Source organism: Lepidochelys kempii, chromosome 23 (assembly GCF_965140285.1).
Source record: "Lepidochelys kempii isolate rLepKem1 chromosome 23, rLepKem1.hap1, whole genome shotgun sequence".
In the NCBI taxonomy this organism is placed as follows: Eukaryota; Metazoa; Chordata; order Testudines; family Cheloniidae; genus Lepidochelys; species Lepidochelys kempii.
Genome location: NC_136402.1, coordinates 2,636,473 through 2,653,105, shown reverse-complemented (window position 1 = coordinate 2,653,105; position 16,633 = coordinate 2,636,473). Strand labels below are relative to the sequence as shown.

Below are 16,633 nucleotides of genomic sequence, written 5' to 3'. Positions count from 1 at the left end.
CAGAGCTCATTATGAGGAGAAATCAGTGCTAGGAATCAGGTCTGTTCTTGGTGCAACCTTTTTTTTTAGGTTTCAGAGTAGCAGCCGGGTTAGTCTGTATTCGCAAAAAGAACAGGAGGACTTGGGGCACCTTAGAGATTAACCCATTTATTTGAGCATAAGCTTTCGTGAGCTACAGCTCACTTCATCAGATGCATGCAGTGGAAAATACAGTGGGGAGATTTATATACACAGGGAACATGAAACAATGGATGTTACAGTCTGGAGGGTAACACCCATTGTTTCATGTTCTCTATGTAAATAAATTTGTTAGTCTCTAAGGTGCCACAAGTCTTCCTGTTCTTCTTTTTTTAGAGTGCCCACAAAATCTAGTTTCCCTGAGCACAGGTGAAACAGACAGCAGCAGGCAGCTTTCCTTGCTCCAAAGTCCACACATCTGCCCCTCCAGCGGGCTCTGTGCCCAAGAATCAGTGTCTCTCTGCTTCCTCCTAATGTTTGTGCTCACAAGTGCTTTGCTTGGTTTTCTCCTCCAACACACAGACTGCAAACTAATCTTCTAGCCCCTGCCTTGGCAGCCAGGCAATCCCCGCCTTTGACCTGCCCCGTGGCTTGGGTGGTCCCTCCCCGTTTGTAGCTCTCTGTTACTTAAAGAGACTCAACTACTGTGTCCATTGAGTCTGAAAGACTGCTTGGCCCTCCTGTTGGCTTTAATGAGGCCCAGGATTGTCTTTAGATCAAAGCCTTACCCCATGCCAGCCATTAGCAACTTTCAGTGTAACAATACCCAGAAATACCCCAATACCAGCAGGACAGTGGGGTGGGAGGAGGTATTGTTTCATGATCTCTGTGTGTATATATAATGTCTGCTGCAGTTTCCATGGTATGCATCCGATGAAGTGAGCTGTAGCTCACGAAAGCTCATGCTCAAATAAATTGGTTAGTCTCTAAGGTGCCACAAGTACTCCTTTTCTTTTTGCGAATACCCAGAAAATCTCCTTGCAGCCTGAACTTTTTCTCTTGCTGCTCTTCTCTGAACTCCGTCCTCATGGCTCCTACAGAAGACCCACTCTGACCAGGTTTCTCCCACCTGTCCTTTGCAGACACTGGGAAAGGGTTTGTGATGTTACTGGGGCTGGAAGAATACACGGATTCCCTGCTGATCCCAAGAGGGCTGTCCTATAATCCATTCAGCACAATCTTCTACATCTGGGGCAATGTTGTATTACAAAGGTGAGAACAAAGTCTGTATCGATCTCTGGTTTTCAGGGAGGCAACTGATGAGTTGGTTCCATGCTTTGCTAGTTTACCAGGCATGATTTTAACACACTCCTTCAGTTATATCAGTCCGCCATTCCCCTGGGCTAATTCAGTCTGCCTACCTTCCATTCCTTTTCCCATTTACATTTTAGAGTTGAACCCACAATTCGGGTACATTTCTAGGTCCAGTTATTACAACCTGCACCATCCACATGCATTAGGAAGTAGGTGCACATGGAACCCAGCTGCAGGACTAGGGTGTTAGGTGGGGCCTCAGAATCACAGCTCGCCCCAGCAGTGCGAAGTGGGTCAGTCAAGTGCCATGCTTGGGTCCTTCAGATGAGATGTTTTAAAAACCAAGGTGAAGATTTTCAGGAGAGGAGTGATTGCAGGGGCCCGGCCGGAGGCACCGTAAAGAGGTCTGATTTTCAGAAAGTGAAACCCCCTCTGCCCTGTGTTTGCTTTGAAAATCAGCCCCAAAACTGGGGCACTCAAAATCACTATTTCAAAGAATCTTGACCCAAAGCTCTGGACCCAATTCTGATCTCAATTGCATCGGTCCACAAGATCCCTCCGGATTTGCACAGCACCCCGAGGATGCAATTCACCTACCGTGCAGAGTGTCAGCACAAAGTATGCACTGCACTTCCAATACGGCTGAAATGGAATTCATGTCCTACCCGAGGCTTTTGCCTGCTCAGGGGGTGGGTTTCACCCTGTGGCGCATTGGCAGAGCTGTGTGGGGAATTACACGACCACTGCAAAACAATCACATTAGAGTTAGTACAAATGTAACAGATCAGGGGACAGACCGGAAGGGCCACTGTCTGCCAGGAGACCCATACCCAGAGACAGGGCCAAATGCAATGGTTTTACTACCAGGCTTTTCACCTCTGGGAGAGAATGAAAGGGGAACGAAAGCAATGGAGTGTAATGTTTCCCGCTTCCCCTGTGCTTTCCATGCAGCTACGACCTGGTTAATTACATTCTTCTCTCCGGCTTCCCACAAGAGTCCCCCATCAGCTACTTCATTCTGTCGTATGTAGGGGAAGTCGTGTTTGTGACAGACTCGGAGGAGGTATGGTGGCGTGACTCTTGGGTGGATCAGGCAGGTGCTTTGTTTGACTGGATGCAGCGTGGCCTAGGGCAGTGGTCTCCAAAGATTTTGGATCGTGCACCCCCATGGTGCCGCCGAAGAAAGGAGAGGGGAAGACTTACCGCAGGCGTGCCGCTGAAGCAAGAAGAGTGGAAGACCTGCTGTAGGCGTGCCGCTGAAGAAAGAAGACGGGGAGACCTTCCGCAGGCATGCTGCTGGAGGGGAGGACCAGGTGCAGGCGTGCAGAGCTGCTGCCGAAGAAAAAAACAGCGGCGTGCCGTCCGGTGGCGCTCCTCCTGCCGCGCACCCCCGGGATCCTCTGGCGCACCCCACTTTGGAGACCACTGGCCTAGGGGATAGAACGCTGCCCTGGGACTTGGGCAAGCTGGGGTCTATTCCTGGCTCGGCCGCTGAGTGACCTGGAGTGAATAATGTCACCTCTTTGTGTCATAGGGTATATATGACAACTAGACCCCTGCAGCTGGCCCGGGCCAGCTGATTCAGGCTCTTGGGGCTCAGGCTGGTTCACTGCTGTGTAGATGTCTTGGCTCAGGCTCGAGCCAGCACTGTAGAACCCTGTGAAGTGGGAGGGTCCCAGAGCCTCAGCCCAGTTGTCTACACTACAATGAAACAGCCCCGTGTGCTCAAGTGAGCTGGCACAGGACAGCCATGGGTTTTTCTTTGCTGTGTAGATGTACCCTCAGTTTCCCCATCTGTAAAATGGGGATAATGGTACTGACTTGCTTTGCGGTCTCCTGATGAGATAGTGGTAGGCAGTGTCATGGATGGCTGCCTTTTTGTGTAGTATCTTTCATCTGAGGATCTCAGGACACTATTCGGTCACTAACGCTGCCTCCTAACCTTTTCGAAGAGCTGCTAAATATTCTTATCCCTGTACGAGTGGTTAAAGTGAAGCACAGAGAGAGCAAAGACCTTGCACACCAGAGGGCACATAGAACCCAGGAGTCCTGCGGGGGGGCTGTGCTCACCATTAGACTGCACTCTCTCCCCACTCGAGAGGAACTCTGTGCTGGATGAGTGAGCTCTGTATAAACGGCTGCCACGCTCCATCGCTGCAGAGGTGACAACATCTCAGCAGCAGGGATGTAGCAGCTCCTTTGGAAAGTCCCCTCCAGGGACACCTTCAGAGATTTCTGCTCCCTTTGCCTGCTCTTCACATTTGGCTCCATTTGGCTCTCCAGATCTGGTTTTCTGTGGAAGGCAGCTCGGCCGTCAGTCGGCTTCACCCCTCCGAAGCCTGGGACACGTACCTCAGCCTACAGCTAATGAGAGAGTCAAAGGACTTTAGCTTGAATGAGTCATTTGTGAGCCTCTTCTTTAACAAGGAGGGACTGCAGCAGGTGAGCCCGGGCAGCAGAAGTCACAGGGTGGGCGGCGCAGGGGGTGGTTAATGGTCTGTAGACGTTTGAATCTAGCCCTGGTCTATAGTGCTGGGAAGCCGTTGACAGCTGCTGATTGGCCAGTGGATTAATGAGCCATCTCAGCCCAGTTTCCAGGGCCAAGCAGCCACAGAATTGGCCCCCTCATTAGCAGACACCCTAGAGATCAAGCTTCCTCCAGGTTACATCTGAAACACGGTGGTGAGTGTGGGGCACCTGCTCTGGGCATAGAGACAGGCCTTCCACTTTCAGGGCTTTACCCTGATCCCAACGTGGAGTAATTCCATTTACATGAATGGGGCTACTCCTGAGTTGCACCCGTGTAAATGAGATCAGAAGCAGGAGGCACCTGCAATGCTCACACAAGGGAGAGCTTCCAAGCCATCCCACCCTTAAGGGGCATGGCCACACAGGTTATGGCCGTGGCCGATCCGGAAGCCAAACGCCGTCCCATTTCCACATGGTTCTGAGCCCTGATTCCCACTTGGATCCAGGGGGCCTCATAACTGCACCTGCCCCATGTAGCCACAAAACCCTCCAGCACAGAACCACCAGACCCACTCTCCTTCCCACCTGCAGTTCAACCGTAAATTGTCAGGCTCAAGCTGACATGGTGCAGCTAGATCTGTTGGTATTTAACAAGGTACCACATGCTCCCCGGGCTGTGCTGAGCATCCTTTGCTCCCACTCTAGATGAAGAAAATGACCCCCAACCAGGTCTGACCTCTGGTCTGGTAACCTCAGGTCTGGTTACCAGCCAGGTAAAAATTCCAGGTGTCCTGGCTTGTTCCAATTAGCAGGAGAAATTGACGCTAGTCGAGCTTTGTCTTTGCAGCAAGTTCGTTCATTTGCACGGAACGCACAAAGGTCTTGTTTCCTTGAACACCGTAGGAGACAACCAGCAGGAGACCCAGGCTTCTTTCCAGCCCGCACCCAGTCCCCGCGCAGCTTTCTCTCAGGGCCCCCTTACCAGCTTGTTCCAGTCCGCCTGGCTTTCTCTCACTGCGTCAGCTCTTGTCCTGGGCCTCTCTCATGCACACACACAGCAAACCAGAGCTACCAAGCAAAGCCCTTACCCCTGCATTAGAAACGCCTCCTCCTTGGGCTACATCGGGGTCGGCAACCTTTCAGAAGCGGTGGGCCGAGTCTTCATTTATTCACTCTAATTTAAGGTTTCGTGTGTCAGTCATACATTTTAACGTTTTTAGGAGGTCTCTTTCTATAAGTCTATAATATATAACTAAACTATTGTTGTATGTAAAGTAAATAAAGTTTTTAAAATGTTTAAGAAGCTTCATTTAAAATTAAATTAAAATGCAGAGCCCCCCAGACCGGTGGCCAGGACCCAGACAGTGTGAGTGCCCTGGAAATCAGCTCGCTTGCTGCCTTTGGCAACATGCCATAGGTTGCCTACTCCTGAGCTACATGATTCAGTTTCTCTACAGCTTTTCCATGGGTGCTACTGTTTATTTATTTATTTGTATTGCGTAGCCCCAAGGCTCCCAGTCACAGGCAAGGACCAGGACAAAAAGACAGAAAACAAGAGGCAACACATGGGTGTTAGTTTCAGCTGGCAATGGCTTCTTTCCTCTTCTCCTGAATAGCAGGGGTTGAACTCCACCTGTCCCCGGTGTTTTCTGCTCTTGCCTCTCCTTTCAGCTGGTTTACATAATGGATGGACAAGGGGAGGGAAAGCTGATCAAGAGGAACTTCCCTCTCCATTACATACTGTCGTACCAGCTCCTCATCGTCAATCAGTACCGTTCGGTGTATTTCCAGTGAGTAGTGGCAAAAGACGGGCTTTACAAAGGAGAGCACTCTCCTTACCCTGTTTTACAGAGGAGGGAACTGAGGCACAGAGCAGGGATGGGACTAGCCCGCGGTCACCGAGCAAAGCAGCGGCAGATCCGGGAATAGAAACCAAATCTGCCAAGCATAGGCGCCAACTCCGTGGGTGCTCCGGGGCTGGAACACTCATGGGGGAAAATGGTGTCTGCCGCGCACTGGCAGGCCCCGCCGATCAGTGCCTCCCTCTCTCTCCCCGCACCTACCATCTGCTGCCATCAGCTGTTGCGTGGCGTGCAGGAGGCTTGGGGAGGGTGGGGAAGGAGCGAGGGCGTGGTGCGCTGGGGGAAGGGGGCGGAACGGGACGGACGGGAAGAGGCAGGGCGGGACTGGAGCGGGAGCGGGAAGAGGGGGGTGGGGGCAGGGCCTTGGAGGAAGGGGTGCTGTGGGGGCAGGGTCTGGGGCAAAGCCAGGGGTCGAGCACCCTCCGGCACATGAGAAAGTTGGCACCTGTGCTCCCAAGTCCAGATCCAGTGCTCTACCTGCCAGGCAGCACTGTGTCCCTTGGATTGAGATCCTAGGGGCCTGATCCTGCCTTCTGCTCAGCACCTGGGAGTGGTCCCGAGGAGCTCAGAATGCTCAGATCTGGGCAGGATTGGGCCCTGAAGCTGTACACATCAGGCCAGATCATGGGTGCAGCGCCACCTCAAAATCTCCAAGTCAGCCTCAAGGCTTCTTCTGCGTTTAGCCTTGATCCTGCAACTCCCCTTAGCTATTAGCAGTCTAGGACGCATGACACACAGCTGAAAGATTCTGATTCCATCCAGCACACAGGCTGCACCCCACCGCCCAGTCCACTGCAACATGCCAGAGCACCGCCAACCTTGTGAAGAACCACTGCATTTTGGTGCCAACTTACACTCTGTTCCTGTCTCCCCGTTTCTCTCTCAGCAATGCTCAGTACATCAGGTTCATCCATCCCTGCTCCTTCTCGGTCATGCACCTCGTGGACCTCCCAGCCCCTCAGCGCTTCACCCGGACAGAGCACTATTGCTCCGAACCGCCGGATGTCATGGACAGCACAGGCTTCCACAACAACGTGTCTCTGGCTGTATACCAGGGACTGATCTTCCAGCTGCTCTGGCTGCATGCAGACTATAGCAGGGTGAGTTCTTGTCAGCCCTCAGCTGCGTTCCGGTGATGGGCTGGGAGGAAAGTTCCTTGTCTCGACAGCGCTAGGTAGGAAGGTTGGAAGTTCTGAGATTGGGGCAGAACTAGTGCTGTTTACCCCTTGAAGGAGGTTGTATAACTGCCTTGCTCAGGGATGTGGACTTTCCCGCAAGTAACAGGGACTATCCAAGAAAGATGCGGATAATCCACAACAGGGACACGTAATTTTCAGATGAGAAAATAATGCGTTTTCAGATTACGTGTAATTTAGCACGCCCTTGATTTTCTTTTAGCCTTATGCTGACCCGGTCCACGACCCAACTTGGCGCTGGTGGAAGAACAGAAAGAAATATGCAGTAAGAAAAGATTCTGAACTTTCCTTTTTGACAAAAAAAAACCCAACAGATCAAATTAAGGGGCTTGGTTCCTCTTCTAAATTGTGTTGTATTCTTTTCTAAACAGATTTGTAAACTCTGAGAGCCTGGATAGATTTTAGTTTGGGTACCTCCATCCCATCTTCATAAATTCCTCCCCAAAGGTGGGACAGAGAAGGTAGATTGGCCATGTTTCAAAAACAGTTGTAATGAATAAGAACTTTTCTTGCCTGTGGTAGTGAGCCCTGAAAGTCAGAAGGTGGCAGACTTGGGCCTGTAGTAGCCATGGGTTGGAATAAATCTGTAAGATTATAATCTTCCCTAGGGAATAAATCAGCATTATATATCTGGTGACAGGAAGGAATTTCCCATGCGGTCCCTGCCTCACGGCTCTGCTGCGGCCCTTGATCTCGGAGCTCCCTGTAGCTGCAGGGTTTGCAGTTGCACCGAGCCGGCTCTGGGTCTTGTTGGACCTGAGGAGCTCTGGAGGTGGGAGGAGGAGCCAGTAGCTTCAGCTGTGCGACTCGGGGCAAGCTGAAGGTTGGGCCCAGCAGAAAGGCTGCCAGGAAGCCCCCGCACACTGCTGAGCCTGTAGCAGGTTTCACTTGGAGGCCAGCAGGGCTAATGGGCAGGCCGTGGCTCAACAGTCTTTCCAGCCCCAACGTCCTGGAGCTGGGCTTGTCTGATGGCCAGTGGGCCAACTGACAGTCTGTTCCCTGGATAGACAGGGTGGGAAAGGAAGGGGGACCTGGGACCTCCCCCTCCACCAGATCTGGGCCCAGGGGAGGGAGGTGTGGAGTGTCTTGATCACTGGTATACCTGGCCAGCCTTCAGAAGAACGGCCATACTGGGTCAGACCAATGGTCCATCTAACCCAGTATCCTGTCTTCTGACAGTGGCCAGTGCCAGATGCTTCAAAGGGAATGAACAGAACAGGGCAATAATCGAATGATCCATCCCCTGTCATCCATCCCCAGCTTCTGGCAGCTGGAGGTTTAGGGACACCCAGAGCATGTGATTGCGTCCCTCACCATCTTGGCTAAGAACTGCTGCTTAGCCAGGCGGTCCCCAGCCTCTAGCGGTGCATGCCATTCTTCCTTCCTAAGTGCAGGACTCTGCACTTGTCCTTCTTGAACCTCATCAGATTTCTTTTGGCCCAATCCTCCAATTTGTCTAGGTCACTCTGGACCCTATCCCTACCCTCCAGCATATCTACCTCTCCCGCCAGCTTAGTGTCATCTGCGAACTTGCTGAGGGTGCAATCCATCCCATCATCCAGATAATTGACAAAGATGTTGAAAAAACCCGGCCGCAGGACCGACCCTTGGGGCATTCCACTTAATATCGGCTGCCAACTAGACATCGAGCTGTTGATCACTACCTGTTGAGCTCGTCAATCTAGCCAGCTTTCTATCCACCTTATAGTCCATTCATCCAATCCATACTTCTTTAACTTGCTGGCAAGAATACTGTGGGAGACCGTATCAAAAGCTTTGCTAAAGTCAAGATATATCAAGTCCACCGCTTTCCCCATATCCCATGTCCCCCCCCATTCGGGACTCCGGGCTTCTGCTGTGGGGCAGGGCTCACCGGGGCTCGCAGCTTCTCTCTTTGTTCTGAACACATGCATTTCAGATACCAAGGGGCGTGATGGCACTTCCTCACCTTGTACCAGGGTAACACAATCATATGTCGTGTCCTTTTCCTTTGGGACATGCCATAGCTGGGTGTGTGCAAATAACTCCCTGCCTGTTACTATGGGAAGAGAGACACAAGGTGGGGAGATGATACTGTTTATTGGACGGACTCCTGTCGGTGAGAGAGACACACTTTTGAGCTCATCCAGAGTTCTTCTGCAGGGCTGGGAAACAGACTCTGCGTCACAGCTAAACACACAGCGGAATGGATTGTTTAGCACGGGGCTGGGCAAACTTTTTGGCCCGAGGGCCACATCGCGGTGCGAAACTGTATGGAGGGCTGGGTAGGGAAGGTTGTGCCCCCCCAACCAGCCTGGCCTCCGCCCCCTATTTGCCCCCTCCCATTTCCCACACACTGACTGTCCCACTCAGAACCCTCGACCCATCCAACCCCCCCTGCTCCTTGTCCCCTGATTGCCCCCTCCTGGGACCCCCCCACTGCGAACCGCCCCCCAGGATCCCACCCCCCCCGCTCCCTGTCCCCTGACTGCCCCCCAGGACCCCTACCCAACCCCGTCACTGCCCCATGCGCGCCGCTGCCCCCTTACCAAGCCGCTCAGAGCAGCAGGAGTTCGCAGCCCCACTGCCCACGTGGTGGCGTGGCTGCAGGGGAGGGGAAACAGTGGAGGAGGGGCCAGGGGCGAGCCTCCCAGGACAGGAGCTCAGGGGCTGGGCAGGACGGTCCCACAGGCTGTGTAGTTTGCCCACCTCTGGTTTAGCATAAGCAGTTAACACACATTTCAAGTAACCAACACCCATGTGTCCTGTTCCCAGCCGTTTTCCTATCTGCTTACACTGAAGCTTAATTCAGCTAACGCAAGGTGTTCCGGGAGCGTCCATGAACAGGATTATAGAAAGACATAGGCCAAATTAGGCCATGTCACTGCTCGAAATATACATATAATGTTATACTGATAGTGTGTGCTTAATGCATATTAATAGATTAGGCTTGGTAGAGTTTAAATCCGCCTCTCTTTTTTCAGGAGTATTTCTTTTACGTAGCAAGCAACGGCAACTCCTCCGGAGGTGTCTACGTCAACATGGAGAGCTACTTGAAGATCTACGACCTGCAGCCCAATAACGAGCTGCCCAGCAAGATTTACCTGGACAAAAATAACGTCTATTCTTTCTCGGTGTTCCTGAGCATCAGGTTGACGAGAGAAAGCAGTAAGAGCAGGGGGTCTTGGGAAACGATGTGAAAATAACAGGATTTTAACGGCTAGATGAATTTGCAGGAGATCAGAGGAGCCGGCTTCTCCTGAGTTAGAGCAGGGGGACTGGCCATCAATAATAATAATAATAATAATACCTAGCGCTTTTCATCTGTACACCTCAAAGTGCTTCACAAAGGAGGGCGGTAACATTATCCCCATATTTCACATGGGGAAACCAAGGCACAGAGAGGGGAATGGACTCGTTCAACGTTACCTCATAGAGCCCAGGTCTCCTGAGTCTCAGTCCTGCCCTCTATCCACTAGGCAAAACTTTCTCCCTTAAGAGGGGTTTCTATCCCCAGCTCTGGGAGTGGAGTGGTGTCTAGTGGTTAGAGCAGGGGAGCTGGGAAACTGGTCTCCTGAGTTCTGTTCCCAGCTCTGGGAAAGCCATGGGGTCAGAACTCCTAGGTTCTAGTCTTAGCAGGGGAGTGGTGTCTAGTGATTAGAGCAGAAGGGACTGGGTAACAGGACTCCTGGGTTCTGTTCCCAACCCTGGGAGGGGAGTGGATCTAGTAGGTTAGAGCAGGGGGGACTGGAAGTCACAAGTCCCCTGTTTTATTCCCAACTGTAGGATGGAAGTGAGGTCTAGTGAAGAGAGCAGGATGTTGGGGCTGTTGCCTTTTCTCAGCCCACATGTCCGGTTTGGGCAGCAGCGTATTGACCTCTATAAGGAGATCTGCTTTGACCTGGAGAGATCCACCTTGAGCGGGAGAGGAGCATTAAATCTTTGGCCTGTTTGATCCTCGCCCTGTTGAGGCCAGTTAGTGCCAATCAAAGTGGTCATTGCTGTGATAGGGACAGTAAACCTCCAACTTAGGGTAGTGGATAGCTTGTGACAAGATTCTGTCACTACCCACCTGGGTGAGATTTGAACCTGTAACCTTCAAGCAAAAGGGTTCCTGTAGTAGGAAGCCACCCACTGCCCTTGCCTTTGAAGATTGCTGATGCGTATCTACCCAGAGGAGCTTCTCTTAACTGTGTCAGTGACTGCATTATAGGTCAAAGGACACTGTGCAAATGCAGCCGATTGCCAATGGATCTGTTTATGGCTAGCGTGATTCAAGGCTTTTCTCTCGTCCTGCAGGGCGGGAAATGCTGGAAGAGAACTCCCTTGATTTTGTGTGGCTCACCATTGTCTTAGCGCATCCGAAGTTTGTGGTTTCACACCTCCACCGGCACTATCTGATCGGCTGGGGCTCCATACTGTATACGGTGAGTACACGGGGCCGGCTACTTTAGAAGGATCCATAGTGCCAGGGTTCTGGTTTTGCAGCTGTTTCTATGCATTTCCCCACCAGCTGTCTTTCAATTTTGGGATGGATTCACCTACTCGGGTAGGTATCACTGGCAACGTTCAAGTGTATTGCAAGCAGCCCTTCAAACCACCTCCATCCTGACCTGTAGCAGATCCTACTGTGCCAGTCCTAGGCCTAGATTTTAAAGGCCAGAAAGTACCACTGTGATCATCTGGTCTGACCTCCGGTGTAACACAAGCCAGAGACACCTCCCGCCCCCAGTAATTAATGCAACAAGGCAAGGCCATAACTTCTGTTTGAGATATAGACAGGCATTTAAAAAGATATTCTTGATTTAAAAACATCAGTGATGGAGAATCCACCACATCCTGGGGAAGTTGTTCTAACAGTTGATTACCCTGTTGAAAATTCACATCTTATTTCTAGTCTGATTTTGGCAAACTTTAGTATCCAGATGCTGGCCCTTGCTTGGGCATCTTCTGCTAGATTAAAGAGTCATCTGCCATCAGAAATTTCTTCCCCACATAAGGATTTATAGAGCGTGCAATCAAGCCCTGGGCTGCACACACACTTACTCTGGCTGCAAACTTTTCAGCAAAACGGTTATTTGATGAAAAATGCCGTTTCCCTCCAAATCAAAACACGCATCAATTTCCACAACCTTTCATTTTGAGACACCCAAAATGAAGCATTTTAATAATATCTCAGCGTCCTGTTGCGACATTTTCAGAACCGAATATTTCCATAGTTTTGGGTTTTTGCGGCGTATCAAAATGGAATTCATTCTTTCGGTTTAAAAAACCCTCATTTAAATAAAAAGATTATAAAATGTCAAAATTGGAATGAACCGTTTTGATTTGATGGGAATGAAACATTAAGATCAAAATGAAATTTTGAATTTTTTTGGTTTCGTTCAGGAATGGCAAAAAGGTTGAAATTGTGGAGCTTCCTGTGCACTTGAAATTCCTGTTCCCATCCAGTTCTCATTGAGGCAAACAGTCCCCGAGCTCTGCCAGTGTCCTTCAGTCTTCACCTGAAGCCAGCCCTGCTCTTCCAGGCCTAGGCACCCCCTTGCACATTAGCCCTGGGTCAGCCCACGGCAGAGGAATGCCGAAATGCTTCCACTGGGCCCCATCCTCAGGGCTGCTTTGTCTCCTATGGAGCAGGGGTAGTCACAGCACAGTGCGCTCCAGCCACAGCCCTGATCCACCCCCCGTGAGCCCGGGGGGGCAGGGAATAGCCACAGCACAGTGTGCTCTGACCACATTCCAATCTGCCCCCTATTGGCCTTGGGGAACAGGAGTTGCCACTCCTGAGAAACAAAAAACCAGGACATCCAAACCCTTTCAGCTGGGACAGCTACCTCAAAAAAAGGGCCAATCCTGGGAGAACCCAGACAGGTGCCAACTGTACCCTCCATCCATGCCTCCGATCTGTTCCCTACACTGGGGGCTGGGAGCAGGGAGTGTGCAGACCCCAAACATCAGCTCTGTGCCGGCCAGTAAAGGTGCCCTGCATGGGGGGTGATTCTCAGATTGTTCCTGCTCACTTGAAGGCCCCTTTATGCTTCAAGAGAAGCAAGGCCCCAAATGTTGATAAACCCACGACCTTTATTCAGGAGTCTAATCTGTCTCCCAGTGCCCAAAGAGAGTTGGATCAGGCCCTTTCTTCATCAGTTACAGAGCCTGACCAGCACCCTACAAATTCTCCCCGTCAGGTGACCATCAGTGACACCGGACTGTATGCGAAACAAGAGCTGAGTGGGACAAACCTTCTGAGGAGTTCAATGGCTTTAAAGGTAGGCTAAAAGGCTGGCCTGTCGCCCAGCAAGGTAATCGGGAGCAAGGACAGAGCCACCATGTTATTAGCTCCTCAGCACAACTAGTTTCATTAGGCATGTCCCTGGGTGGTAACGGATGCCGTGCTGGGAAAATCTGCCAAAGGGGTTAACAAGGCATCTAGGAGAGTTTTTTCTTGTTGTGCGGGAGTGGGGGGCTGGGAGAGACACATCAGATCACAGGCCAGACAGCAGTGGATCACTGCAGATGGGATTATTTCCGAGCTGGATTGTTGTTCTCAAAACTGTTTCGGTTAGGGGGTATGCAATGGAGCTGCATCGATTTACACCAGCTGGGGGCCTGGCCCAGTAGCTCCAGATAAAGACAGTGCTGTATGTTAGTGCAAGATACATCGGGCCAGATGCTGTATATCGGCCGCTGAGAGCCCCCCAGAAGGGGAGTTCTCAGCTGTCAGGCCTGAGAGCGAGAGCTGTGGGCACCAGAGGGCAGCCAGCGTAATCTAGAGCTGCCTCAGAGCGCCAGCTGGTGGTAGAATTGGGGAGAGCAGAAGGACAGAGGAGAGGACTTCCCTGCCTGTTCCTCACACCCTGCTCTGCATGCCGCATGGCCCAGCCCAAGGATCTGGCCCTCTGATTCAAAGCAAACATGCTGACAACTCCCTGTGCCTGGAAAGAGAAGCTTCTGACAAATCTATAAGAGGAGGCCATTCAAAGTCCCTCCCTAACTAGCTTGTTAAATTAGGCCGAGTGACAGAGATTGCCTCACCACCTCGTCTGGAGATCAGATAGAACCCAGGTCTCACACTGAGACAAGTTCCTCCCTGAGGGTTCTAGTTTGATCCAGCATCGGAGGAAGTCCACAAGATAGCCTCACACCAGCCTCACACATGCAACACATTGTCAACCTGTGGAACTCCTTGCCAGAGGGTGTTGTGAAGGCCAGTACTATAACGGGGTTCAAAAGGGAGCTAGATAGATTCATGGAATATAGGTCCATCAATGGCTATTAGCCTGGATTGGCAGGAATAGTGTCCCTAGCCTCTGCTTGCCAGAAGCTGGGATTGGGTGACAGGGCATGGGTCACTTGATGATAACCTATATGTTCATTTCCTCTGGGGCACCTGCCATTGGCCACTGTCAGAGGACAGGATACTGGGCTTGATGGACCTTTGGTCTGACCCAGTATGGCCATTCTTATGATACAGACAATGGGATTCAAGGGGAAACAGAGAGACAGCCCTGGTATAGGAGCAATTCACCCTTAGATCATCTGTGTGAGATCCGGCTATATAACATAGGTTTACACTGGCTCGCTGGCTCTCCACACGAAGGGGTCTGATTGATCTGCCACCAGATTGAGCCGGATGTCACTGGAATTGCTCCGGATTTACGCTGCCCTCAGAACCCCCACTGCCACAGGGCTTCGTTAATGCTCTCCCAGTGCTGTTGATCCAGAGTAAATCCACTGACTTCCATGGATGATACTGGTGTAAGTGACATAAGAACCTAGCCCTCGATACTTAGACATGGAGACATGACATTGGTGCCCCTTCTGCCCTGAGCCGTTAGCCAAAATCTGGGGGCTTGTGGCTTGTTTCCAGCAGAAGGAGAAATTGACGATGGTGCAATCCTGTTCATTTACAAACTTCTCCCAAGGTTCCGGAGTTCCTGGTGCCAGCCCAGTGCTCTTTCCACTAGGCCATGCTGCCTTCTAGGATCCAGCTAGGCCTACATCATGGCTTCACAGGCTCTGTGCTGTGCCCCAGCTTTTAAACAGTCCCTTAGAGGACTCCCATCAGTGGGCCAGACCCCCAAAGGTTCCCATTCTGCCTTCAGCGTAGGCCACACAGCGTCTGGGTTCCTGCCTCACCCCGGGAGGTCTGCCGGCAAGTCCAACTGAGAGACTCCTGGTCAGAGACTCGTGTGCTCTGCAGGGACCTGTGCACCTCAGCAGGTGCTCACAGTGATGCCAGGCGGCCCGTTCCAAGCAGAGCCGGGTTCATTAGCCACCTGGAACCCAGCACCGTTAAGTCCTTAGGTTCCAGAGAAGCAAAGTTTCAGATGCACCGCTACAGGCTGGGGGCCAGCTGGCTAAGCAGCAGTTCTGCAGCAAAGGACCTGGGGATTACAGTGGATGAGAAGCTGGATATGAGTCAGAAGTGTGCCCTTATAGCCAAGAAGGCTAATGGCATAGTGGGCTGCATTAGTAGGAGCATTGCCAGCAGATCGAGGGAAGTGATTATTCCCCTCTGTTCGGCACTGGTGAGGCCACACCTGGAGTATTGCGTCCAGTTTTGGGCTTCCCACTACAGAAAGGATGTGGACAAATTGGAGAGAGTCCAGCGGAGGGCAAGGAAAATGGTTAGGGGGCTGGGGCACATGACTTATGCAGAGAGGCTGAGGGAACTGGGGTTATTTAGTCTGCAGAAGAGAAGAGTGAGGGGGGATTTGATAGCAGCCTTCAACTACCTGAAGGGGGGTTCCAAAGAGGATGGAGCTTGGCTGTTCTCAGTGGTAGCAGACGACAGAACAAGGAGCAATGGTCTCAAGTTGCAGTGAGGGAGGTCTGGGTTGGATATTAGGAAACACTGTTTCACTAGGAGGGTGGTGAAGCACTGGAATGGGTTACTTAGGGAGGTAGTGGAATCTCCTTCCTTAGAGGTTTTTATAGATGACACATTGTGCAGGATATTTCAGTAGTGCCATCATTCAATATCGGTAGCAATCATCGCCTCCTGAGAGCCAGACCCACGTTCACTGCGAAGGTGGAGAAAAACGCGCTATGTATGGCAAACAGAAGGCACCAACCAGTAGCTTTTGACGAGGCAATCCTGAAGAAAAACATTTCTAGGAGCCTTCTGGACAACTGCGACGACGATTATGAGAACTTCAGTAAGAGACTGAAACAGTGTGTGAAATCAGCTGAGCGTGAAAGACCAAGAAGAGCTAGCGGAAGAATCTCGGAGAATACAAAGACTTGATTGGGAAGAGGAGGAAAATGAAAAGATATGGCAGCGACAGGCTTGAGTACTCCCTTCTCTGCAAGCTCATACGAATGAGGTTGAAGGAAGACTTCAAGAAATTTCGAACCAAAAAGCTCCTAAAGGCTGCTGAAGATCGTAAGAGTCTCAAAAAATGCAAACGGGAACTAGCATTGTACAGGTCATCATTATCGGCTTTGAAGAACAGGGACAGAGAATCAGTAACTGATCGAACAGAGATGGAGGCAATCTGCAGGGATTTCTATACCGAGCTGTTTGCATCCCGTATAGATGTTCCAATGCCATCACTTCAACAAACCGATGAACACATACTCCCGGTTCTCATCAGCGAAGTCTGTCACGCAGTCCACCAAATGAAAGAGGGGAAGGCTCCAGGCAAGGGCAGTCTGACTACAGAAATGCTTAAGGCGGGAGGTCAGGAACTTCGGAAAACTCTCGCCCAAAGGTTCAACCACTACCTGGAAATCCAGAAGATACCATTCAGTTGGAAAGAGTCCAATACCATCTTGCTGCATAAGAAAGGCGATCGAGAAAATCTAAAGAACTATCGCCCAATCTGCCTGCTTTCGCTTATCTATAAGTTG

General features: G+C 51.2%; 1 protein-coding gene across 10 annotated transcripts in view; it reads left to right on the top strand.

Moving 5' to 3' along the window:
- The window catches only part of CATSPERG (catsper channel auxiliary subunit gamma), a 44,211-nt gene that overhangs the window by 16,170 nt on the left and 11,408 nt on the right, over positions 1 to 16,633 (top strand). For all 10 annotated transcript variants that reach the window (XR_013634906.1, XM_078849929.1, XM_078849931.1 and 7 more), the window contains 9 exons: positions 1,101 to 1,230; positions 2,224 to 2,335; positions 3,556 to 3,714; positions 5,413 to 5,531; positions 6,490 to 6,703; positions 7,002 to 7,064; positions 9,763 to 9,946; positions 11,078 to 11,205; positions 12,967 to 13,047. Coding sequence is in view for 9 of the 10 variants with exons in the window: in XM_078849929.1 (XP_078706055.1) it covers positions 1,101 to 1,230; positions 2,224 to 2,335; positions 3,556 to 3,714; positions 5,413 to 5,531; positions 6,490 to 6,703; positions 7,002 to 7,064; positions 9,763 to 9,946; positions 11,078 to 11,205; positions 12,967 to 13,047 (1,190 nt within the window). In the remaining variant the exon portion in view is untranslated. The remainder of the gene's footprint in view (positions 1 to 1,100; positions 1,231 to 2,223; positions 2,336 to 3,555; positions 3,715 to 5,412; positions 5,532 to 6,489; positions 6,704 to 7,001; positions 7,065 to 9,762; positions 9,947 to 11,077; positions 11,206 to 12,966; positions 13,048 to 16,633) is intronic.